Source organism: Symphalangus syndactylus, chromosome 8 (genome assembly GCF_028878055.3).
Source record: "Symphalangus syndactylus isolate Jambi chromosome 8, NHGRI_mSymSyn1-v2.1_pri, whole genome shotgun sequence".
NCBI lineage: Eukaryota > Metazoa > Chordata > Mammalia > Primates > Hylobatidae > Symphalangus > Symphalangus syndactylus.
In genome coordinates, this window is record NC_072430.2 from 127,197,384 (window position 1) to 127,224,579 (window position 27,196).

At 38.2% G+C, this 27,196-nt stretch overlaps 1 protein-coding gene across 3 annotated transcripts in view; it reads right to left on the reverse strand.

Moving 5' to 3' along the window:
• The window catches only part of FARSB (phenylalanyl-tRNA synthetase subunit beta), a 246,874-nt gene that overhangs the window by 4,829 nt on the left and 214,849 nt on the right, over window positions 1-27,196 (reverse strand). For all 3 annotated transcript variants that reach the window (XM_055290774.2, XM_063645731.1, XM_063645732.1), the window contains one exon: window positions 24,478-24,633. In XM_055290774.2, coding sequence (XP_055146749.1) covers window positions 24,478-24,633 — 156 coding nt within the window. The remainder of the gene's footprint in view (window positions 1-24,477; window positions 24,634-27,196) is intronic.

A 27,196-nucleotide genomic window follows, 5' to 3' on the forward strand; every position in this document is an offset into this window, starting at 1 on the left:
CCACTGGGCCAACTGAATGTACTGTAAATATGGTCTAAGTGACTAATTATGTACTATGGAGTGAAGGGAGGAATAATCATTTCACAGGCTGATTCGGGGGCCGGCATCTACCCAAACCCTTCTCCTCCCAGAAAAGGGGAAAAAAACATCTCCAGTGTTCCATTCTGGGGTGAAATCGACAGGGTGGGTGACAAGGCAAAGTGTGGAATGACACTGGAACCATAATTTCTACAGAGGAGGAACTTCCTCCTGGTTTCCCACTAGTTTTCTGAGAATGCAGTAACAGGAATTGTAGGACTCTGCTGCCAGCCCATCAACATCACCTTCCTTTTCTAAACAATGTTGATTTAAAGGAAGAGACAGCATATAGAGGCTATGAAACGAAACACACACTTATCCCACGTGAGCATGGTGTCATTCTTAAAGGTGGCTGTTCTCAAAGTTTTAGAACCAGCAGTTTTTTGAGGGCACCAATGGACTACAACAAGGGGAGAGAACTCAAGGGGGAAAATGGTACAATGTAGGTAAGACATTAGAGCTTATAAAAGGAAAAAAAAAGGTTTAGGAATATGAGGAGGAAAAAAAATCACTATCGAGACAAAAACACAAAAACATTTTTTCAGATCCTAGTACACTCAGTTGGGAGAAAATGTCTCTGCAAAGACCATTTAATCTGTAAGTGGAGACTGAATAATTTCCAACTGGTAATATAAAACACCTATTTTCCCCTGATGTATACAATTCTTCATCTTGCATTTGAAGTGAAATATTTATGGTACCTAAAGTCTGCAAAGAGAGGGGACCTAATCCCTTGAGTTTAATGGCCATCTTTCATCCCTTTCTGAAGATCAGAAGAAAGGAAACCCCCTCACACAACTTTACAGTGCTAATCCCAACACACCTGCAGACACCATTAACTCTTAAAGTGAAGGCAACTGGATGTGAGGGAACTGGTACCTACTTAACCCCACAGCATGGAACTCAGGGAGCCCATGACGCAGCAACATTCCATCAACACAGGGCAGGGCATACTATACAAATCTGGACAGGATCCTGTAGGACCTTATGCTTCAAAAGAAATCAGCAAAACCCACACTACCTAGTCCTCTAAGTGATGGAGAAATGTCTTCAATAAACAACCATCTTTTAACAATTACCACAATCTCCTTGTGACTAAATATTTAGAATAGTATCCAAAATTTCCCAGTCTTAATTTGTGTAGAGAAATTTATCATTTATCATTTCTTCCTGTGGTTTTTACTTTTTAACATTTCTTACGAAACATTTAGTTAATTAGGGCAAATACGAAATGATTAAATAGAAAATGCTCGGGAAACGTTGAGATCTATTTTAAAGTCTAATCTTAACTGTGTGTCTCTCATGCACACATGCACACTCGTATTTTAAAACCTAAAGGAGATCAGGAATGTTGGAAGAGCTTCAAGATGACCCAGCTAATTCTAACTTTAAATCACTCTCAAACTGTGTAAAAACAAAGGATTTTTACCTCTAGGTTAAAAAGTACCCTCACTGTCGGTCTGTTTTGAAAACTTCTGTTCTTAAATAATGCCATCATCCTATATTTGTCTGACACGCATATCATTTTCCCCCAAAATTTTCACATTTCTTCAATATGTATACAATATATTTAGAATAACAACTTCAAAAATAAATCACTCTGCCTTCTTGGCCCAACAAATGGTTCTTTACCCAGTCTTTCACCTGACAAAAATCTTTAAGGGGATTATTTCTCAAATCAAAAGGAATAACTTATTACTTCCTCCACAAGCACAGTGAAATAATTAAAAGGAGACTGTGGTAGGGCTAATTAAGGAAAGAATGGAAATGTCGACTATATGAGATTGTATCCAAATTTCACAATTAGTTAACTTATTCAATTGAGACCTTTAGCTAACTTAGTGCAAACATAACATTAAATATGTAATTTTGATAGCTGTTTTAGTTTCAGAGTAAGATTTCAGGTGACAAGTAGGGCATGTAAAAGAAAAAGGAGGCTGGGCACGGTGGCTCACGCCTGTAATCCCAGCACTTTGGGAGGCCAAGGTGGGAAGATCATGAGGTCAGGAGATGGAGACCATCCTGGCCAACATGGTAAAACCCTGTCTCTACTAAAAATACAAAAAAATTAGCTGGGGCTGGGTGCAATAGCTCATGCCTGTAATCCCAGCACTTTGGGAGGCCGAGGCAGGTGGATCATGAGGCCAGGAGATGGAGACCATCCTGGCTAACACAGTGAAACCCTGTCTCTACTAAAAAACACACAAAAAATTAGCCGAGCATGATGGTGGGCACCTGTAGTCCCAGCTACTCGGGAGGCTGAGACAAGAGAATTGCTTGAACTTGGGAGGGGGAGATTGCAGTGAGCCTGGGTGACAGAGTGAGACTCTATCTCAAAAACAAAGAAAAGAAAAATGAATAATGAAATTGCAAAAACATGGCACCTCGCCTTCTATTCATCACTCATTCCCAGTGCAGCCCTGGCTAAGCCCTTTGTGGGACAGACAAGTTACAGATGGGAAAAAGTGAAGCACAAGGAGATTAGAAGGCTCGCCCTAGGCAAGCAATAGTAGAGGCTGGAGAGTAAGCAAAAGGTGAAGAAGGGCCATGGAATTGGCTCCTCTGTGTGTGACCCACAGGCACACAAGGCCTAAAGCAGAATGTTTTTAAGCTTTTGGTCAAGCTGTCCATTTCATGTTTGCAAACTTCTTCTGGTTTAAAATTAAATAAACAAACAAAACTTAAGAGAAAATAAGAAAGACTGACAGTTCATCTTCCACCTTAGGACATACCCAAGTAGGCTCTGCAATATTAATACAGCACAATACTGACAAAACCTAGAGCCTTCCATGGAAAACAGAACTATTTATTTTTTAAATCCCATATAACACAGGTACTTGTATGAATAAATTTCAGATTCTTGAAACAAACTGGAATTATTTCAGCAGACAAGTATCACAGGGACAACGTCTACAAAGGCAAAGAAAAAGAGCTGAAACGTTAGAACCTGTGGCAGAAACTCCTTCTGAATTTAAACTCCTGCAGAATCTTAAAACTGGAAATGACCTTGGAAGCAATCCTGTCCATTTCCTACACTTAATATACGAAAAAAATAGATACTAGACAGGTTAAGAAAACAGGTAAGAGCAGAATGGAGATCACAACTCAGGTTTTCCTGAAACCCAGTCTGCAGCTCATCCAACGTTGCTTTTCTGAAGACAGATAGACCAAAGATCTACTCCAAGTTTACTCTGAAGAGATTTACACATTCCAAAATGCTTTCACAAATTCTTGCAACTACCTCCCCTGACAATTCTAGGGCGTCGATGGGACAGATATCATCATTGCCATTTTACAGATGAAGAAACTGGTGTGAAGGAATTAAGTCTTTAATCACATGGATTAGTGACAGCATGACTTGCCACAACACTCAGTGTTATACGGACTCTATTGCAGTTGATTAGCATGCATCCTAGGGTTTTACAAACAACATATTCATTACATGTAAGTAAATATTATATACATGAATATTATACATAATAAATATTATATATAATGAATTAATGTCTATTCCATCTTGGGACTGCTTTTTCAAGTGAGTTTATATTCACGTGTCTAAAGACATTTTAATCACATTCCATTATATTTATATGTCATAGCTTGTCAACTTATTCTTTAAGTATTTCATCCTGAAGTTGTTTCCTATTATTCATTAGTATAAATAAGGCTTCTATAAGCATAGAGTCTTTCTTGGATTACTTCCCTTTTCTAAAAGTAGTACTAAAGGTGAGGCATAGTCGTGCACACCTGCAATCCTAGTGCTTTGGGAGGCTGAGGCAGGAAGGTGGCTTGAGACCAGGTGTTCAAAACTAGCCTGGGCAACATAGTGAGACACCATCTCAAAAAAAAAACAATAGTACTACATAGGTAAAAAGAAAATGAATCATTGTATAGCTCCTTATATAGCAAAATGTTAAACAATGCACTTCTATTAGTGGTACTAGCAACAAACCACAAATAGAAGATTATATTGATCTCATCTTGCACAACACCAATAAAAAACTTTCTCCTGCATAACACAACTACTGCCTTTAAAAAAAATTCCACTGGTAGGAAAAAAAAAATGCCCCAAATCAACATAGGAAAATAATTCCAAGAGGAAACCTTTTTTCAGAGAATGCAATTCACAAACTAAGGGACCTTAGGAATTATGAAAGTGACTAGAAACCTTTATCTTCTGAAAGGTGAATGACAAAATATAGTGACTTGGAAGGGGGAAAATGAGGGTTCTGGTTCTTGGAAGGGGAGAAGTAGAGGAAAGTACAACTATGACACAAAAAACCCTACAAGACAGGAAGGGCCGGGGGTCTTGAGTCATTTTACTTGGCCTCGTAAGACCCTCAGCAGGAAGATCATATTCCTGACCCACAGCCCATGAGCCAACAGGTGCTCAAATGTATTTCCAAGGTTGCCCAAGTCACCCAAATGAATGACAGCATTCACTTCTCAAAGAGCCCAAGGTTAGGCCACAGCTATTCAACCCCAGTGTAAAACAAAATAATTGGTCAAAGTCAAAACCACAACTGAGACCTCAGTAAAGTTAACAGGCCTCCTATCATTTTTATGAAGGTATTGGGAATACTTTAAATGAATGTCAATCTGCTGGATTTCTGCAATGATGTAATATATATATATGAGTAATTTAAGCTAAAAAGCAGAAAGGAGTCTCTCAAAAAAGGAATAATATGGGGAGAGAAGAAATGCACTGACAGATGAATGAAACTCTGGAGAAGACAGATCTCTAATGGATGTTCTGTTATGTTTCTGCATCCCCACTGCCCCAAAAGTCCATAGTAAAAGAAACATTTCCAATTTTTAAACAAAGCAGATATGGATTAACATATTTTTAAAAATCAGAGCAAGCATTTAGTTATTAAAGGTTTCTAGAATCTTGCTTGTTAGAAAGAAATACAGGAAATGTCCAAAAAGTGGTTTTTCAACAATTTTCTAATTTCCTAGATAACCATAAGAGATATGCTATCTACAATGAACTCAAACAAATTTACAAGAAAAAAACAAACAACCCCATCAAAAAGTGGGCAAAGGACATGAACAGACACTTCTCAAAAGAAGACATTTATGCAGCCAAAAAACACATGAAGAAATGCTCATCATCACTGGCCATCAGAGAAATGCAAATCAAAACCACAGTGAGATACCATCTCACACCAGTTAGAATGGCCATCATTAAAAAAGCAGGAAACAACAGGTGCTGGAGAGGATGTGGAGAAATAGGAACACTTTTACACTGTTGGTGGGACTGTAAACTAGTTCAACCATTGTGGAAGTCAGTGTGGCGATTCCTCAGGGATCTAGAACTAGAAATACCATTTGACCCAGCCATCCCATTACTGGGTATATACCCAAAGGACTATAAATCATGCTGCTATAAAGACACATGCACACGTATGTTTATTGCGGCACTATTCACAATAGCAAAGACTTGGAACCAACCCAAATGTCCAACAACGATAGACTGGATTAAGAAAATGTGGCACATATACACCATGGAATACTACGCAGCCATAAAAAATGATGAGTTCATGTCCTTTGTAGGGATATGGATGAAACTGGAAAACATCATTCTCAGTAAACTGTCGCAAGGACAAAAAACCAAACACTACATGTTCTCACTCATAGGTGGGAATTGAACAATGAGAACTCATGGACACAGGAAGGGGAACATCACACTCCAGGGACTGTTGTGGGGTTGGGGGAGGGGGGAGGGACAGCATTAGGAGATATACCTAATGCTAAATGACGAGTTAATGGGTACAGGAAATCAACATGGCACATGGATACATATGTAACAAACCTGCACATTGTGCACATGTACCCTAAAACCTAAAGTATTAAAAAAAAAAAAAGAGATATGCTATTAGCTTCTGAGCAGTTGGAGTCAAAAGACAGTTGACAAACTGAAAAAATAGCATATGTATATCACAAAGGGTTGACAGCCACACTACATAGAAGGTTCCTAAAACTAGAGAAGATTGACAAACCTAAAGAAATAAGGAACAAGACAGGCGGATCACAGAAAAGGAAATAAAAATGTCCTTGTAAACATGTAAATATGTTACACTTGCTCACGGCAAGGGAAATTCAATTAAAACTATAGTGAGATACCATTTCCCATCTGAAAGACTAGCAAAGACAAGAAGTCTGGTGACCACGGCTGTGGAGAAATAAGTCCTCTCAAGTGTTGCTGCCGCGTTTGTACAACGTTGGAACTAGAAATCCTATGGAGGGATGTTTGGCAGTGTCTGGTGAAAATATGAATTTATTTACTTTGTCCCAATGATTCCATACTTCTAGGAATCTGTCCCAGAGGTACACTGGCATTACCAAATAACATATGCACAAGACTATTCACTGTAACACAATCTGTAGTAGCAAAAGATTGGAAACAACTCAATGTTAATCAACAGGAAATTAGTTGATTACACTGTGGAACTCCAAAAAAATGAAGTACCCCAGAGAAGTCAAAAGGAAGGAGGAAGATCTCTATATGCTGCTACACAATCCAATGTAGGCTGTCAGGTAAAATGAAGCAAGGTACAGAACAGTGTGTAAAGTATCAGCCCCTCAGCTGAAAAAGTGGAAGAGAATATGAACACACACACACACACAGGTGTGTGCACACATACATCAGAAGGATAAACTGAAAACTAATAAAAATCATAACCTATAGAGGCAGGGAGGGAACGGTGTGGAAGCCAGAGTTCTCTCTACATCCCTTATTTATAGCCTATATTCTAAGTACAAAAAGTAGTAAGGATAAATTTTAAACTGCTTTCAATAATCATATTGTTGATAATAGTACTGGTATTTTTATTTTGAAACTATGATAGATAAATAAACAGAATGAGCAAACAAGTAATAATGTAAATTCAGGCGCAGTGGCTCACGCCTGTAACCCCAGCACTTTGGGAGGCTGAGGAAGGCAGATCACTTGAGGTCAGGAGTCAAGAACAGCCTGGCCAACATGATGAAACCCCATCTCTACTAAAAATACAAAAAAATTAGTCGGGCGTGGTGGCAGGCACCTGTAATCCCAGCTACTCGGGAGGCTGAGGCAGGAGAATTGCTTGAACTCAGGAGGCAGAGGTTGCAGTGAGCCGAGATCGTGCCGCTGCACTCCAGCCTAGAGGACAGAGCAAGACTATGTCTCCAAAAGAAAAAAAAAGAGCAATAATGTAAATTCACTAGGAACCAAGATTCTCAATAAAGAAGAAGAGCTAAACTAACACAGGAACAGAAAACCAAACACTTCATGTTCTCACTCATAAGTGGGAGTTGAACAACAAGAACACATGGACACAGGGAGGGGAACATGTTAAAAGCAAACTGAAGCCAGCTTCAAGGGACTCCTGCTGGCCAAATTGGGGACAATTTGAGCATCAAAATAAATGACTGTAATGGATCTAAATACACTAAATAAAATCAGCAACAATGAGTCCATACTGACATAACTAAGTATATAGGAAAACTGATTAGAAACAGTATATTTACATAATTTCAAAGCTCTTCCCCCACAAGATATTTATTAATTATAATGGAGAAAAGAATAACTTTACAGTAAAGATGACTGGTAGCTACAACCTTAATTAAGTGATTACAGTGAACATTATCAGTTATGGGATAAATGAAAATTGTGTGCCACTTCATAGCATGCATTTGGAAGTTAGCATTACTGCTCTACCATTCCTCCAAAGATGCCTAACAGGAATTTAATTAGTGAAGAAACATCAGACAAACCAAAATTGAGGAACATGCTACAAAATAACTGGCCTGTAATCTTCAAGTGTCAAGGTCATGAAAGTGAAGAAAAGACTACTCTAGAAGTCTCCAGAAGGAGACTAATGAGACATGATGGCTGAAGAAAACAAGTGATTCTTTGCTATTGATATGGTTTGGCTGTGTCCCTACCCAAATCTCATCTTGAAATGTAGTTCCCATAATCCCCATGGGAGGGTCTGGGTGGGAGGTAACTGAGACATGGAGGCAGTTATCCCCATGCTGTTCTTGTGATAGTAAGGGAGTTCTCACAAGATCTGATGTTTTTTTAAGAAGCATTTCCCCCTTTACTCATTCTCACCCCCTTTAATCACTCTCCTGCCACCCTGTGATGAAGTGCCTTTCACCATGATTTTAAGTTTCCTGAGGCCTCCCCAGCCATGCAGAACTGTGAGTCAATTAAACCTCTTTTCTTTATAAATTACTCAGTCTTGGATATTTCTTCATAGCAGCATGAGAACGGACTAATACAGCTAAAAAGGACAATTGATAAAACTTGCATAGGGCCTAAGGGTTAAATGGTGGTTAACATAAACATGAATGTTCATCTGATTTTGATGATGATTATTACGGTTATAGAGAATGATGTCTTTGTTTATAGGAAATACACACCAAAGTATTCAGGGGTAATGCAATATCAGATTAACTCTCAAACAGTTCAGAAAAAAAAATTTTGCATACCACTTGCATTTTTAAAATAAATTTTGACTATTTCAAAATAAAAAATTAACAAAATGGGGACTTCAGTTACAGAAGTTGCTTAAAGGGAGTTTTCATCCAATTCCCCCCAAAAAAGTTTAAAAAATTATTTCCCTGAATTTGGGGTCCAAGATAGCCAAATAGGACAGCTCTAGTCTACAGCTCCCAGCGTGAGTGACACAGGAGACAGGTGATTTCTGCATTTCCAACTGAGGTACCAGGTTCATCTCACTGGGACTTGTTGGAAAGTAGACGCAGCCCGTGGAGTGTGAGCTGAAGCAGGGTGGGGCATTGCCTCACCCGGGAAGCACAAGCGATCAGGGAATTCCCTTTCCTAGCCAAGGGAAGCTGTGACAGATGGTACCTGGAAAATCAGGCCACTCTCACCCTAATACTGCCCTTTTCCAATGGTCTTAGCAAACAGCGCACCAGGAGAATATATCCCATGCCTGGCTCGGAGGGTCCCACGCCCACGGAGCCTTGCTCATTGCTAGCACAGCAGTCCAAGATCGAACTGCAAGGCTGCAGCAAGGCTGGGGGAGGGGCGCCCGCCATTGCTGAGTCTTGAGTAGGTAAACAAAGCGGCCAGGAAGCTGGAACTGGGTGGAGCCCACCTCAGCTCAACAAGGCCTGCCTGCCTCTGTAGACTCCACCTCTGGGGATAGGGCATAGCTGAATAAAAGGCAGCAGAAACTTCTGCAGACTTAAACATCCCTGTCTGACAGCTTTGAAGAGAGTAGTGGTTCTCCCAGCACAGAGTTTGAGATCTGAGAATGGACGAACTGCCTCCTCAAGTGGGTCCCTGACCCCCAAGTAACCTAACTGGGAGATACCTCCCAGTAGGGGACGACTGACACCTCATACAGCCAGGTGGCCCTCTGAGATGAAGCTTCCAGAGGAAGGATGAGGCAGCAACATTTGCCGTTCTGCAATATTTGCTGTTCTGCAGCCTCCACTGGTGATACCCAGGCAAACAGGGTCTGGAGTGAACCTCCAGCAAACTCCAACAGACCTGCAGCTGAGGGTCCTGACTGTTAGAAGGAAAACTAACAAACAGAAAGGAATAGCATCAACATCAACAAAAAGGACATCCACACCAAAACCCCATCTGCAGGTCACCATCATCAAAGACCAAAAGTAGATAAAACCACAAAGATGGGGAGAAACCAAAGCAGAAAAGCTGAAAATTCTAAAAATCAGAGCAACTCTTCTCCAAAGGAATGCAGCTCCTTGCCAGCAACGGAACAAAGCTCGACGGAGAATGACTTTGACAAGTTGACAGAAGTAGGCTTCAGAAGATCGGTAATAACAAACTCCTCCAAGCTAAAGGAGGATGTTTGAACACATCGCAAAGAAGCTAAAAACCTTGAAAAAAGATTAGAAGAATGGCTAACTAGAATAAACAGCGTAGAGAAGACCTTAAATGACCTGATGGAGCTGAAAACCATGGCACAATAACTATGTGACACATGCACAAGCTTCAATAGCCCATTCGATCAAGTGGAAGAATGGGTATCAGTTATTGAAGATCAAATTAATGAAATGAAGTGAGAAGGGAAGTTTAGAGAAAAAAGGGTAAAAAGAAATGAACAAAGCCTCCAAAAAATATGGTAATATGTGAAAAGACCAAATCTACGTTTGATTGGTGTACCTGAAAGTGATGGGGAGAATGGAACCAAGTTGGAAAACACTCTACAGGATATTATCCAGGAGAACTTCCCCAACCTAGTAAGGCAGGCCAACATCCAAATTCAGGAAATACAGAGAACACCACAAAGATACTCCTCGAGAAGGGCAACCCCAAGACATATAATTGTCAGATTCACCAAGGTTGAAATGAAGGAAAAAATGTTAAGGGCAGCCAGAGAGAAAGGTCCGGTTACCCACAAAGGGAAGCCCATCTGACTAACAGTGGATCTCCCAAGAGAAACTATACAAACCAGAAGAGAGTGGGGGCCAATATTCAACATTCTTCAAGGAAAGAATTTTCAACCCAGAATTTCATATCCAGCCAAACTAAGTTCCACAAGTGAAGGAGAAATAAAATCCTTTACAGACAAGCAACTGCTGAGAGATTTTGTCACCACCAGGCCTACCTTTCAAGAGCTCCTGAAGGAAGCACTAACCATGGAAAGGAACAACCAGTACCAGCCACTGCAAAAACATGCCAAATTGTAAAGACCATCAATGCTAGGAAGAAACTGCATCAACTAATGAGCAAAATAACCAGCTAACACCATAATGACAGGATCAAATTCACACAATATTAACCTTAAATGTAAATGGGCTAAATGCCCCAATTAAAAGACACAGACTGGCAAATTGGATAGAGTCAAGACCCATCAGTGTGCTGTATTCAGGAAACCCATCTCACGTGCAGAGACACACATAGACTCAAAATAAAGGGATGGAGGAAGATCTACCAAGCAAATGGAAAACAAAAAAAAAGCAGGGGTTGCAATCCTAGTCTCTGATAAAACAGACTTTAAACCAACAAAGATCAAAAGAAACAAAGAAGGCCATTACATAATGGTAAAGGGATCAATTCAACAAGAAGAGCTAACTATCTTAAATATATATGAACCCAATACAGGAGCACCCAGATTCATAAAGCAAGTCCTTAGAGACCTACAAAGAGACTTAGACTTCCACACAATCATAATGGGAGACTTTAACACCCCACTGTCAACATTAGATCAATGAGACAGAAAGTTAACAAGGATATCCAAGACTTGAACTCAGCTCTGAACCAAGCAGACCTAATAGACATCTACAGAACTCTCCACCCCAAATTGACAGAATATACACTCTTCTCAGCACCACACCACACCTATTCCAAAATTGACCACATAGTTGGAAGTAAAGCCCTCCTCAGCAAATGTAAAAGAACAGAAATTATAAAAAACTGTCTCTCAGACCACAGTGCAATCAAATTATAACTCAGGATTAAGAAACTCACTCAAAACCACAACTACATGAAAACTGAACAACCTGCTCCTGAATGACTACTGGATACCTAACAAAATGAAGGCAGAAATAAAGATGTTCTTTGAAACCAATGAGAACAAAGACACAACATATCAGAATCTCTGGGACACATTTAAAGCAGTGTGTAGAGGGAAATTTATAGCACTGAATGCCCACAAGAGAAAGCAGGAAAGATCTAAAGTCAACATCCTAACATCACAATTAAAAGAACTAGAGAAGCAAAAGCAAACACATTCAAAAGCTAGCAGAAGGCAAGAAATAACTAAGATCAGACAGAATTGAAGGAAATAGAGACACAAAAAAACCCTTCAAAAAAATCAATGAATCCAGGAGCTGGTTTTTTGAAAAGATCAAAAAATTGACAGACCACTGGCAAGACTAATAAAGAGGGAAGAATCAAATAGATGCAATAAAAAATGATAAAGGGGTTATCACCACCAATCTCACAGAAATACAAACTGCCATCAGAGAATACTATAAACACCTCTATGCAAATAAACCAGAAAATCTAGAAGAAATGGATAAATTCCTTGACACATACACCGTCCCAAGACTAAACCAGGAAGAAGTTGAATCTCTGAATAGACCAATAACAGGCTCTGAAATTGAGGCAATAATTAATAGCCTACCAACCAAAAAAAGTCCAGGACCAGACAAATTCACAGCCGAATTCTACCAGAGGTACAAAGAGGAACTGGTACCATTCCTTCTGAAACTGTTCCAATCAATAGAAAAAGAGAGAATCCTTGCTAACTCATTTTATGAGACCAACATCATCCTGATACCAAAGCCTGGCAGAGAGACAACAAAAAAGAAAAAAGAAAATTTTAGACCAATATCTCTGATGAACATTGATGCGAAAATCCTCAATAAAATACTAGCAAACCGAATCCAGCAGCACATCAAAAAGCTTATCCACCACGATCCAGTGGGCTTCATCCCTGGGATGCAAGGCTGGTTCAACATACACAAATCAATAGTAATCCATTACATAAACAGAACCAACAATAAAAACCACATGATTATCTCAATAGATGCAGAAAAGGCCTTCGACAAAATTTAACAGCCCTTCATACTAAAAATTCTCAATAAACCAGGTATTGATGGGACGTATCTCAAAATAATAAGAGCTATTTATGACAAACCCAAAGCCAATATCATACTGAATGAGCAAAAACTGGAAGCATTCAATTTGAAAACTGGAACAAGACAGGGATGCCCTCTCTCACCACTCCTATTCAACACAGTGTTGGAAGTTCTGGCCAGGGCAATCAGGCAGGAGAAACAAATAAAAGGCATTCAATTAGGAAAACTGAAGTCAAATTGTCCCTGTTTGCAGATGACATGATTGTATATTTAGAAAACCCCATCGTCTCAGCCCAAATCTCTTTAAGCTGATAAGCAATTTAAGCAAAGTCTCAGGATACAAAATCAATGTGCAAAAATCACAAGCATTCCTATACACCAATAACAGACAAAGGGAGAGCCAGATCATGAGTGGACTCCCATTCACAATTGCTACAAAGAGAATAAAATACCTAGGAATCCAACTTACAAAGGATGGGAAGAACCTCTTCAAGGAGAACTACAAACCACTGCTCAACGAAATAAAAGAGGACACAAACAAATGGAAAAACATTCCATGTTCATGGATAGGAAGAATCAATATTGTGAAAATGGCCACACTGCCCAAGGTAATTTATAGATTTAATGCCATAACCATCAAGCTACCAATGACTTTCTTTCACAGAATTGGAAAAAACTACTTTAAAGTTCATATGGAACCAAAAAAGAGCCTGCATTGCCAAGACAATCCTAAGCAAAAACAACAAAGCTGGAGGCATCACGCTACCTGACTTCAAGCTATACTACAAGGATACAGTAACCAAAACAGCGTGGTACTGGTACCAAAACAGAGATACAGACCAATGGAACAGAACAGAGGCCTCAGAAATAATACCACACATCTACAACCATCTGATCTTTGACAAACCTGACAAAAACAAGAAATGGGGAAACGATTCCCTATTTAATAAATGGTGCTGGGAAAACTGACTAGCCATATGTAGAAAGCTGAAACTGGATCCCTTCCTTATACCTTACACAAAAATTAATTCAAGATGGATTAAAGACTTACATGTTAGACCTAAAACCATCAAAACCCTAGAAGAAAACCTAGGCAATACCATTCAGGACATAGGCATGGGCAAGGACTTCATGACTGAAACATCAAAAGCAATGGCAACAAAAGCCAAAATTGACAAATGGGATCTAATTAAACTAAAGAGCTTCTGCACAGCAAAAGAAACTACCATCAGAGTGAACAGGCAACCTACAGAATGGGAGAAAATTTTTGTAATCTACCCATCTGACAAAGGGCTAATATCCAGAATCTACAAAGAACTTAAACAAATTTAGAAGAAAAAAATCAAATAACCCCATCAAAAAGTAGGCGAAGGATATGAACAGACACTTCTCAAAAGAAGACATTTATGCAGCCAACAGACACATGAAAAAATGCTCATCATCATTGGCCATCAGAGAAATGCAAATCAAAACCACAATGAGATACCATCTCACACCAGATAGAATGGTGATCATTTAAAAAGTCAGGAAACAACAGGTGCTGGAGAGGATGTGGAAAAATAGGAACACTTTTACACTGTTGGTGCGACTGTAAACTAGTTCAACCATTGTGGAAGACAATGTGGCAATTCCTCAAGGATCTAGAACTAGAAACACCATTTGACCCAGCCATCCCATTACTGGGTATATATCCAAAGGATTATAAATCATGCTGCTATAAAGACACATGCACATGTATGTTTACTGTGGCACTATTCACAGTAGCAAAGACTTGGAACCAACCCAAATGTCCATCAATGATAGACTGGATTAAGAAAATGTGACACATATACACCATGGAATACTATGCAGCCATAAAAAAGAATGAGTTCATGTCCTTTGTAGGGACATGCATGAAACTGGAAACCATCATTCTCAGCAAACTATCACAAGGACAAAAAACCAAACACCGCATGTTCTCACTGACAAATTAATGGGTGCAGCACACCAACATCGCACATGTATACATATGTAACAAGCCTGCACATTGTGCACATGTACCCTAGAACTTAAAAGTATAATTAATAAAAAAGATATCCAACCCTTTTAGGCCAAAAAAAAAAAAAAAAAAAAAAAAGACAATTGGAAAAGGGGGACATTGACTGGATACTTGATGATATTCAGAAATTATTGTTAATTTTGTGTGATGGTATTGCAGTTATGCTTTAAAAAAGGAGTTCCTGTATTGTAGAGATGCATCTTGTTGTATTTACAACTGGGAATAATGCAATGTCTTAGATTTGCTTCAAAATAATTTAGTAGTGTGGAAAGTGGGTGAGGTTACCAATGAAACAAAACTGACTCTGTACTGATCATTGTTGAAATTAGACAATGGGGACATCGGGACTCATTATGCTAGTCTCTTTATTTTTATGTATGTTAATTTTGTATAATAACAAAGTTTAAAAAAAATTATTGTCCTAGTCCTACACCTTGATAGAAAAGGAAATAACTAAATGTGAACACATCAATGAAGATGGGACTTTTGGAACATAGATAAACTCAATAAACTCATTTGCTTGGACATTGGACATATCTACTTAAAAAATAAAAGAATTAGCTGGGTGTGGTTGTGTGTGCCTATAGTCCTGGCTACCTGGGGAGGCTGAGATGTGAGGATCACTTTTGCCCAGGAGTTTGAGGCTACAGTGAGCTATGATCATCAAGCCAGGGTGCTCCAGCCTTGGTAACAGAGTGAGACCCTGTCTCTTAAAAAAAAAAAAAAAAAAAAAAAAAAGAAAGAAAAAGAAAGAAATATAAGCTGAACCATCAATGTTCTGGCAGACATTCCTTTTTAAGTCAGTGTTAATGAAAAATAATTACTCTTAATTTTCCAGTATCCAGAAATGTCAAAAACCTTCAAGTACCTAGTGTTTGTGTGCAACCGGAACTAGAGAACACCCAAAGCCTGAAATTTAATTGATTTATGAATAGCTAGACAGATATCAATCACTTTTCACACTCACAATGTACCACCTCTATGTGATATGATGAGTTGGTATTGCTACAATCTTAGTACTCATAATCACAGCACACAAAAGAAAAGCAAGTGAAAGTCAGGTAGAAAGAGAAGAATAAAAATGCCTAATCATCTTTGCTATAGCATTCATAAACTTCCTCATTTTCTATAAGGGTAGGCTTCAAACTTTTTTTAAGACAGGTAACCCTTTGTTCAAATCTTACTTGGAAGCATATATACAATTTTTTTTTAAGTGGCTTATCAGTGGGAACCAAGAAGACATTTTAAAAGCCAGTCCTCTAAAACATATTTCCTGGGAGTGGCCAATGCCTTCATTAGCTGTAAAAATGCAAATGTAAACTGGAAATAAATGCCAGTGGTTACCAATAATAGCCTTAAAGGCAATAAGATAAAGTGTGTCCAGGAAAACACTTTACATGTAGATACAAGAATGAGCCATCTAAATGTGTTCAAAAGTAAAGGGTTATAGTGGGGGCAGGGAATGAATGAGAATGAACAATTTCACTAAGAATTAATTTTAAAATAACTTAGAAGTTAGCTTGAAACTTGATTCAGTTTAGAGCTGGATGGCATCTTAATACTGCCAAGGGGTTCTGGCAAGTAGGAATTAAAATATAATTTGTAAGTGAGGATTAGTTTCAACTTTAAGAAAGAAACTCCCAAATGGCAATGGTTTAAACAAGATGGAAGTTTTCTTTCTCTCTCTTGTCAAAGCCATAGTAAGTGCTCCAGGGGAAAAGGCCTTTATTTTTTGTGGTCACGTGCTCAGGAGACCACTCCATATTTACCATCCCTACCTAGGGATTTATTCAATGTGTTTTCCTTCTTTCCAGCCACTCATCCATCCATTCTCCTAATCCTTCTGGAGTAAAGCTGAACTGGCCACTTATAGCGTTGATAGTTTATCAAAATACCTCATGCTCTAGGAATTCCCAGGACAGTGACTCTTAACCAATATGCTGCAGCACACAAATGTGCTAAAACCAAGTGCTGCCCCATTTTGGCCAATGTATAAAACTGCTGATACCTAAGGAAAGTAAAACTGTCTCATATGTATAAGATAAAAATTGAGTAATCAGAATCATCCTAAAAATCCTTTGAACTTTCAGGACCCGGGTCCTTGAAAGATCACAAGCTAAAAATGAACTTCTTTTATAATTCTTTGTATTTGGGCCACAGCATCGTTTTCTATAGAATAGTGGAGGCCAAGATCTAGTATGGATGCAGAAGAGAAGAGAGGACCATGAGGTAAATGAAAATATCTTCCTCTTTTTTTGCCCAGTATATACAGCTGGATGTAAATACAGTAGTCTCCATTTACACGCAGTTTCACCTTCCGTGGTTAACTGAGGTCTGAAAATATTAAGTGGGAAATTCCGGAAATAAATCATTCCTAAGTTTTAATTTGTGCACTGCTCTGAGTAGCGTGATGAAAAACTGAGTACAGTTGTCCCTCTCTGACCTCCCCAGGACATGAATCTTCCTTTCGTCCGGCGTGTTCACACTGTATATACTACCTGCCCGTTAGTCACTTAGTAGCTGTCTTGGTTAACAGACTAAAAACATATCATATATATAGTGTTCAATACTATTTGCAGTTTCAAGCATCCATCGGGGGTCTTGGAATGTATACCCTGCAGATAAGAGGAGACTACTATAATTCCAAAGTATTTATTGTGTTATAGCACGCGTTTTCCACAGGGTGAAAGCTGGTTCTTAGAGGAAACGGGGCCGGGCGGGGGGGGTATGAAAAAAATCTTCCATATTAAAATGGTTTGCGTTGCTCCAAAGCTGAGCCCTACTTGACAAAAACCTTACTCCTCAGTATTTAATTCCTCTCATTGGGTTTTCTTGGGTATCCCACAAGCAATATTAATATGGAAGATACAGTAAATGTGTGTAAGAACACTGCTATAAAACTATGGCAACAGATGGCTGTGATTGGAAGACTCTATCCATTGCCAGATCTCCAAGTCACATTGAATGGGATGCCATTTGACTGCCTTGTGGCTGATCTTTAGAGCTTTTGTGCGTAGCTTAGGCTCTGAGAATTAAACAAAAATAGTTTATATTTTACTATTTAATTCAAAAGGTTATTTAACACATCATTAGTTATGGTAAGTACTCAAAAGAGTGGGCGTGGTGGCTCACACCTGAGGCCAAGGCAGGAAGATCACTTGAGGCCAGGAGTTCAAGATCAGCCTAAGCAACATAGAGAAACTGTCTCTAAAGAAAACAAAACAGAACAAAAATTAGCCAGGCATGGTGGCACGTGCCTGTAGTCCCAGCTACACTGATGGCTGAGGTGAGAGGATCACTTGAGCCTGGGAGGTCAAGTGGTGATGGCACCACTGCACTCTAGTCTGGGTGACAGGGTGAGACCCTCAACCACAACAAAAAGTACACAAAAGAAAAAAATGCTGACAATATCTGACTATCAACTAGATAAAAGTTATTTTCTTATATCAAGGAAAAGTTAAAAGTTAAATTCACTAAAAATTATTTTAGCTGGGCGTGGTGGCTCACACCTATAATCTCAACACTTTGGGAGGCCGAGGCGGGTGGACTGTTTGATACCGGGAGCTTGAGACCAGCCTGGGTGACATGGCAAAATCCCGCCTCTACAAAAAAAAAAAAAAATTAGCTGAGCGTGGTGGCATGCCGTGTAGTCCCAGCTACTTGGGTAGCTGAAGCGGGAGGATCACAGTGAGCCGTGATCATGCCACTACATTCTAGCCTGGGCAACAGAGCAAGACCCTGTCTCAAAAAATAACAACTGTTTTACTTTTGCTAAAATAAGTTTTGAATGATTTTTACAATTTTTTATTACTATTACCATATATGTGTATAAATTGCTGATTGGCAAATATAATTTGATACACTACGGTTTATGTAAGTAAATAAATAACATTAAGAGTTACCCAGCAGACATAAAGTGAAATGTTAATCATTTTTAAATTTAACTTAAAAATTTTGCTTAGTTATTGATAACCCTGCATCAAAATTTTTAAAAGTAAGCTTTACACTTACTATTTTTATGTATACAGCACAGCTATACATACAGTACATAATACATATATACAGTATATATATAGTGTATCTGTGGTATTAAAATTTCATGAAGGAACAATTAAGGAAAAAGAAAATATCTAAAAAAGGGCCTTAGTGGAGAGATTAATTTTAAAAAGGTTAAGAAACACTGTTACTACAATATCTATCAGACGGAATACCAAGCTGACCAAGCCATTCATCTTGGGACTTTATTCCAATTTGCTACAAGTACTAAAGTATCAGGAAAGCATCAAAACACCTACCCCTCAAAAAGAGTTAAGTGAACATGAGTGGAGAGAACTTTGCCTTGTGCATACAAGAGAGTGAGGCAAGAGCAGTAAAAACAAGACAGGGCTAAGTGACTCATGTGATGATTGCTGAAGCTTCTATAAAAACAGTGCCTGTGTTATACCACTATTCCAACTGTGTGGTAATCACTGCTTATTTGTTTAATATTGCTTTGTCTTTTAATTCCTTCAAAGAAGCTAAGAAAAATGATAGTATTTGAAAGCTTGCCTCAACACACAAAAAAGCAGACATCCAGAGGAATAAAAACTGTTTCCATACAGACTAACCAAAGGTCAGAAGCTTAAAAACTTCCAATTTTTTTCAACCTGTTGTCTTCACAATTTTTGTTGATGGTAACTAAATGTGGGCATGCTAGAAAGATCTCCCTTTATTATAGTCCAGAACGTTTTGTATAAATCAAACCATAAATTGAACACTTTTACTTCAACAAGTTGTTCAACAGATATTTTGTCATATATTTCCAAGCTCATGTTACACTAAAAACCAGTGTGACGACCAGGGAAACATCACAATTTCACCCATATTTTTTAGCATCTGAAATCTTTCACAGGTGTCCTGAAAGGGGAAAAAGGTCATGAACTCCAGGTCATTAGGTATTACTATAGCAGAAGGTAATACCCACTGTGTATACATATGGTACAGGATTAAATGTGCATATTACTTACAAGGTTATTTTTCATTTCACAAAATGTATTCTGAGCAGCATGAAAACTAGAATTGTCAAAACTAAAGTTCTAAACCTTCTGTCTCTCCAACAGGGATCTTGGCACAAGTTAAATTCAAGTTTTCTGTAGAACTGTAAATAATCAAAATTGAAATAGGTAACAAGCTAAAGGGGAAAAAAATCACAGGCTCAAGTCAATGCGGCCAATCATACACAGAGCCCATACATTCTACAAGAAATAATTTTTGCCACTGATTTGCCCAGCAACCACATAACTGTTCTAAACACAAAAATGTGGAGAATTTTCCTTGCCCAGAAGTGGTTTTTGAAAAGGATAAATGCATCTTAACATACATAATTAAGTTTGCAACAAACCACAAAAAAAGGGGAAGAAGCCTGAAAAAAAGAAAAAGCATATATATATACACATATATATATATATGCCATAATAATCTGATCCAAAGCCACTAAAATATTTGGAGTTGAACCCTTTTGAAACTCTTAAAATGCTCTGCAGTCTGCTAAAAAGTTAAAGGTTCTTCTTTTTTTCCCACTCAACACTGACCTTATTCTATCATCAACTTGACATTCTATCTCACTTTATGGTGTTAACTGCAAGGATGCTCAGCAAATAAGAAATATGTAAGACCAGGGGACCATGGCTTTTCACTCTGGCTACAACTACGGGCTTTCTGGGTGCTTTTGCAGATACTCCACATGCTGCAGAGGACTGCCCCCTCCATAACAAGCAAGGTTACACTCCAATGTCAACAAAACTCCTTAGGTTAATGCGAAGATCAGTCAGATGAATTTCCAGATTTCTTACAACGCATAGGGCCAAGTTTCTCAAAGGTGAATCGAGTTCTGTTCCATTCATCCCTACCACCAAACAAAGCAGCACAAAAGAAAGCTTAGTAGCATACATTAGAAGGACAGGAAGAAATAGGTATAAGTGCCGATGTAACTGACATATGCAGGAATCTCTGGAGAACAGACTCAGCTCAATTATAACTGCAAAGCCACTAGGGATTTTTAATTATTAAAAAGTAAGCCATATGCCAGAGTAATATAAGACAACTCAGTAATCAAGAATGGCAGGGAATGGTAGTTCTTAATCTGCTTCTACTCTACTTTTTAATACTCTGAAGACCTTTTCTTACTTGAAAAAGCTGTATGTAAAATAACAATAAATTGGAGGAAATGATGCGGCTAAACATGCCCGAGTAACAAAATTCCTGTGTTTACTGATTTGTTTAGGAGTCTGAAAAACAATTTTGTTCCTTAGTTGTGGTATGTATGTGTGTGTGTATTTTATATTCACACACACAAACACATACATATATATTAGATGAAAAACTTAATACCAACTTTATTACTGACTTATTTTGACAAGCCATTCTTTATACCTTGGTTTCTTCAACCATAAACAAAAAAGGATAATCATACTTGCCATTAGATAATCAAAATAGAAATCCCTATGGGAAATGAGGAACCATTATTTGTAATGATACCAATTCTCTCTGGCTTGATGGTTCTTGCAGAAAGCACCCTGAGAAAAAAGCACTCAGAGCTAGGTGCGTGCCCAGGACTCCAAGAGACTAATGCAGCCAATGATGGTGATAGGCGGTGAAAGTAAATCTCCTGCCCTTTTCCAAAGAAAGCCCGTTAGATATACTGAAATACATACTGATTCAGGCTGCCCATGTGTAAAAAGCTTTTCATGTTCATAAATCTTGGACATTTCATACATGGAAAAACTTCAAAAGATTACAATGTTCTACTATGACAGCCAATGTAGACTGAAAAGGAACCACAAGTCTGAGTCTGTAAATATTTATGCTAAATCAAAAACCAAAATAACAACCTGGCCTAACAAAATTGAACACAAAGATCTACAACCACATCAGAAGTAGTGACAGTTTAGGAATGTGTATTTCCTAACTAAAAAAAAAAATTCTAAACAAAAACAGCAGACATCTACATGTTAGGAAACTAGATACTAACTATTATATTCTGTATGGGTGCTAAATTATATGGAATTCAAATTATAATATCATAAGTTTAGAATTAGAAAAACCTGACTTTTAAAAAGAAGATCAACACAAATTAGCTGTATCACAAAAGGTTCCAAGTGGCACATATCACAAAATTTTCCAAATGATGAATGCCGTGGCTTCTATCTTCCTAAGGTTTCTTAAATCAGTCTTTTCCTTGGATCCTATGAGCACGATCCAGGCCAAGTCCTCATTATCACTCCTCTACAACGTGCTAAAATCCCTTCCCACCATTCTCTTCACCTCTGCTCTCCATCCCACCCAACCTACATATTGCAGCTAAATTAATCCCTTTAAACTACAGATCAAATATCACTTACCTGCTTTAAAAGAAGAAAAAAAGAAGTTTTAATACTTTTCTCCTAACTAGCTGCAGCCTTTCCCTAGCATTCAAGACTCCAAATATAGTTTCAAGCTCCTTCCTCATCCTATAGCCAAACCACACTACACTGTCTGCTGTGTTTCCAAACACACAGCCTGTGTTTCCCATGTTAGTTTGCCTTGCTTCCCGTCTCCACCTATTCTTCCAAAGGCCCATCTCACTTTGCAGAAACTCCCTATTGTTCTTCTGGATGCCCTGAAGAAGGTGCACTTTCTTCCTCTTTGGAAACATCAAGAAAATCATTTTAACATCTTGGTTTGAGGGTCGGTATGTGGTGGTCATTTCCCTGGCTGGTTGCTTGACAGCAGCACCTGTGTCCTACTTATCATTGTCTTTTCTGAAGTCTGCCTTATAACTAGGAACTCACACTCTTCTGATAAATAAATATCTAAGGAACTGATTGAAGCAGGAGAAGTCACAATATTAAGATACCAGTTTACAGAAATATTATCCATCTAAAGGTTACACAAAGCGTCACATCCACTACAAGCTATGCTCTCATTTACCATTTCAGCTCTTTGCAACCTTTCAAGTATGAAAGAAATTGGACCTCACATTCGGGATGCAATCTGCATCAAATTTTTATCTAGCTAAACTGTTTAAGAAATAAGATTTCTGGACACAATCTGCATCAAATTTTTATCTAGCTAAACTGTTTAAGAAGTAAGATTTCTGAGAAGATTGTGCATGGAAGGAAAAGAAATGCTTCACATCAGCTTAAAGGTTGCCATAAGCCTGGATGACCTGGTCTTGAAGCAAAATTCTAGGATGGTAAACTGGTGAATGAGTACATACAGGCACTAAAAAGGCAGACAACACTGGCAAGGATACTGGTAGGCAGAAGCCGTGGGGTCAACATGCATGACCCGGCTCCAGCTTCTTTAACTTGCCTAACCCCAGTTCCCTCACTCATAAAGCCGGGCTTGTGGGCTGGATGAACTCCAAAATCCAGTTCTAACATCTAGAACTCCACAAGCATAACACGTCTGCATTTTATGATTTCTCATGGAAAGTGGGTAAAAAACAACTTCCTGCCTATTTAATCTCTCATTTATTTTAAAAAAAAAAAGAACCACACACATCTTCAATCTTAAAAAAAACCCATAGATTTCAGGATTATTTTCAAAGGAGTCTCAAAATGAAAACAAAAACAAAAATTAAACAACCACCAACAAAAACAATCCCTGAGGACTAATAAAATAAATATAAGAAAAAAACAAAAATATTACCCCACCAAATCTCACTACTAACTGTTAAATAACACTTTAAAAGTAAATGTTCTGTTAGAAATTTAAGGTACCAAATAGAGTTATAAAGCACAGTGAGGTAAACAGTAGGAATAAGTGGTAAAATATTTCTCTCAAGTTGTTTCTGGACCTTTCATCTAACAAAATAAATTTAGATTGAAGCTGCAGAAATATGAAAAGCAAAAATTTCAGAGTTCCTTGGATAATGAGAAACTATTAGTAGAATATTAGGAGCACATATATACCATTTAGTCAGCCTAACTTAAACTCTCCAACAAAGATTTTACTGTACTTGGGATTTTATACACAAGGATTCCTACCCTTGCTCTGCAAACTTTATGACTTGATTAACATGTGTGAAATCTTTCAGAATACCTTCTGAGGTTGTTTTTTTTTTTTCTTTTTTCTTTTGCCTTAAAGCCATCAGACAGGCAGCTTTTGAGTGCAAACCATCACTTTAGGTCTTATCAGCTTCCAGTTAAAACTTCCGGGTTTGGCCGGGCGCGGTGGCTCAAGCCTGTAATCCCAGCACTTTGGGAGGCCGAGGCGGGCGGATCACGAGGTCAGGAGATCGAGACCATCCTGGCTAACACGGTGAAACCCCGTCTCTACTAAAAATACAAAAAATTAGCCAGGTGTGTTGGCGGGCACCTGTAGTCCCAGCTACTCGGGAGGCTGAGGCAGGAGAATGGCATGAACCCGGGAGGCGGAGCTTGCAGTGAGCCGAGATCGCGCCACTGCACTCCAGCCTGGGGCACAGAGCAAGACTCCGTCTCAAAAAAAAAAAAAAAAAAAAAAAAAAAAAAAAAAACTTCTGGGTTCACCATGTGCTGATGGCTTAAAGGTGCCATAACTAGGGGTTACCATAGCTCAGTTGGAACAAAAGTATACTGTGCAGCACTTATGACAGTTCTGAAAAGTGTTTTCTTAAAATGCTGGAGGGAAAGGGGATATTTTCTAGATAATACTGACAATTAATTGAAATAAAACTCTATGTCCTTTTCTTTCTAAAATCCCAAATCAAAACTACCAACTTCATCAAAAACAAGGTGTAGCCTCTTCTGACACTGTCACTAACTCTGGATTCGGCTCATCTGTCTTACCTTCTGATGCTTTGATCACATATCCCCCCTTGTCTTCACCAGGAGGCACATCGAGCAACTGCATAATTCTGTCCAGCAGCCCATGAATGATCTCAAACCCAGGATTCTTGTTGTAATAAACAGCACAGAGATGCCTGTAGTTTTTTGCACCTACATCTAGAAAAATAAAGGAACTGGTCACAAGGCTGTATTAACCATTGCTTAAGAAACTGATTTACCCCAATACAAACTTAGAAAAAGTCAACAAAAAAGAAAACCAAATATTAAACATTCAGACAAGGATTCAACCTCAGAAATGCAAAATAAAATAAAACAGTCTTTTTTCAGCTTATCAAATTCCCTAAGGTGTTTTATTTGGGGGGAAGAGTGAAAAACCCTCAAGCTGACCAGGGAAAATAAGGCTTCACTGAGGTATAAATTGGTAAAATTCTTTGTAAACAATTTACCAACATATCAGAGCCTTAAAGCTTCATACTCTCTTATTCATAATATTAATACTACCCAAAGGAAATAATCCTAAATTCAAAAAGGCTTTATGTAGAAAGACATTTACTACAACATTATTTCCAATAGTAAAATTATAAACAACCTATATTAGGGATGGCTACATAAAGTACAGTGCAATCACTCATCAGGATACTAAGCGGCTATTAGAAAGCATCTTTATGATGGTTTATCATAACATAGCAACAGCAAATACTTATCATAGTAAATGAAAATTAAAAAGAGACCACAAGGTTCAAAAAGAGGCAAAACTAAATTACATTGTTTAAAGAACAAACATAGATTGGAAAACTATGAAGCAAGTAAGGTAATGACTATGACCAAAGTTAGGCTAACAATTACCCTAGGTTAAAACGAAGAATCTATAATGGGGAGGGGTCATATAAGAAGCTTAGGATACTGGCAATGTTCCATTCTTAATGCGGCTGATGGTTACACTAGTGTGTGCTTTGTAATATTTTAAAAACTACTTATGTTGAATACATTCTTCACAAAGCATAAAAAAAGAAGAATACTAAAGTTTATGAAGCTATGCTACCACATGGGTGAATCTTGAGGACATTATGCTAAATTAAATAAGCCACTCGCAGTAGGACAAATACTGCATGATTCCACTTATATGAAGTATCTAAGTCATGAAACTCAGAGAAACAAAGTAGAAAGGTAGCTGCCAGGGGTTGGAGGGAAAGGGAATGGGAAATTGGTATTGAATGAGTATAAAAGTTTAGTCATGCAAGATGAAAAGTTCTAGAGACTCACAACAACGTGCATATAGTTAACACTACTGTAAGTGTGCACCTCTAAAAGTTTACTAAGAGGGTAGCTCTCATATGTTTTTTTACCACAATAATAATAATTTTTAAAAGTATATGAAGAATAGGGCCAGGCAAAACAGCTCATGCCTGTAATCCCAGCGCTTTGGAAGGCCAGGGCAAGAGTTTGAGACCAACCTGGGCAACCTAGCAATACCCCATCTCTACAAAAACAATAATAATAATAATAATAAAAAAAAGATGAAAAAGAGAATCACGACACATAAATATAGCCATAAGCCAAAAAACCCCCATGAACAGAGAAAAAGACTGAAAAGAAATATGCCTAAATGTTAACAGAGGTTATGTTTGGGCAAGGATAATTTTTTCCAACTTTTATTTATTTCCCAATTTTTCCATGATTAGTATATATTATTCTACTTTGAAAACTAAAACAAACTTACAAACTCAAGATTTCATTTTATTTCACTTTATTTTTTGAGATAGGGTCTCGCTCTGTTGCCCATCCTGGCGCAACCACAAATAATATAAAAGTGCACTGCAGCCTCAACTTCCTGGGCTCAAGCAATCCTCCCACCTTAGCCTCCAGGGTAGCTGGGACCATAGGCACATGCCACCACACTCAGCTAATTTTTTAATTTTTTGCAGAAACAAAGTCTCACTCTGTTGCCCAGGCTGGTCTCAAACTCTGGGCTCAAGTGATTCTCCTGCCTCAGCCTCGCAAAGTGCCGGAATTAAGGAGTGAGCCACTGTGCCCAGCTAAAGTCAGTATTTTAAAAAAGAATTCCAACAGTCCAAATGAACACTGATAACAAACTGGTACATCCATACAGTAGGATACTGCTCAGCAACAAAAAGGAACAAACTGTAGATAGACTTGACAACCTGGATGACTCTCAAAGGCATTATGCTGAAAGAAAGAAAGCTCTCAAAAGGCTACAGACAGTATGAGTCCATTTATATGACATTCTGGAAAAGGCCAAACTTATGGAAACAGAGAACAGATAGTAGTTGTCTGGGGTTAGGTATGGGAAAAAAAAATGTGACTAAAATAAGGTGTTTTTAGAGTGATGGAACTTTTTGATCTTGTAGTGATAGTTATAATCATCTAAACCTGTAACAAAACTCATTTTTAAAAAGAAGTACCTCAGTATAGAGAAGAAGACTGAAAGTCAGCAGTCATCATTTAACTTTGTAACACTTGTGGCCCTTCAATACATTCTGGAGACCACTGCTCTAACACAAACATAGAACAAATGCTGGCCTCATTTTGCTTTTCAAATTAAAAAGAGAAAGAACAAACTAATATCTGAGGGAATAAACTGAAAATAGAAAGCTGCTTCATGTTAGCATACATTGAGCAAAACTTCTCCCACGGATTTACTCTCATAGGTAAAAGCTACTAGCAATGTTTGACATAAAATACAGAATGCCTTTTATCT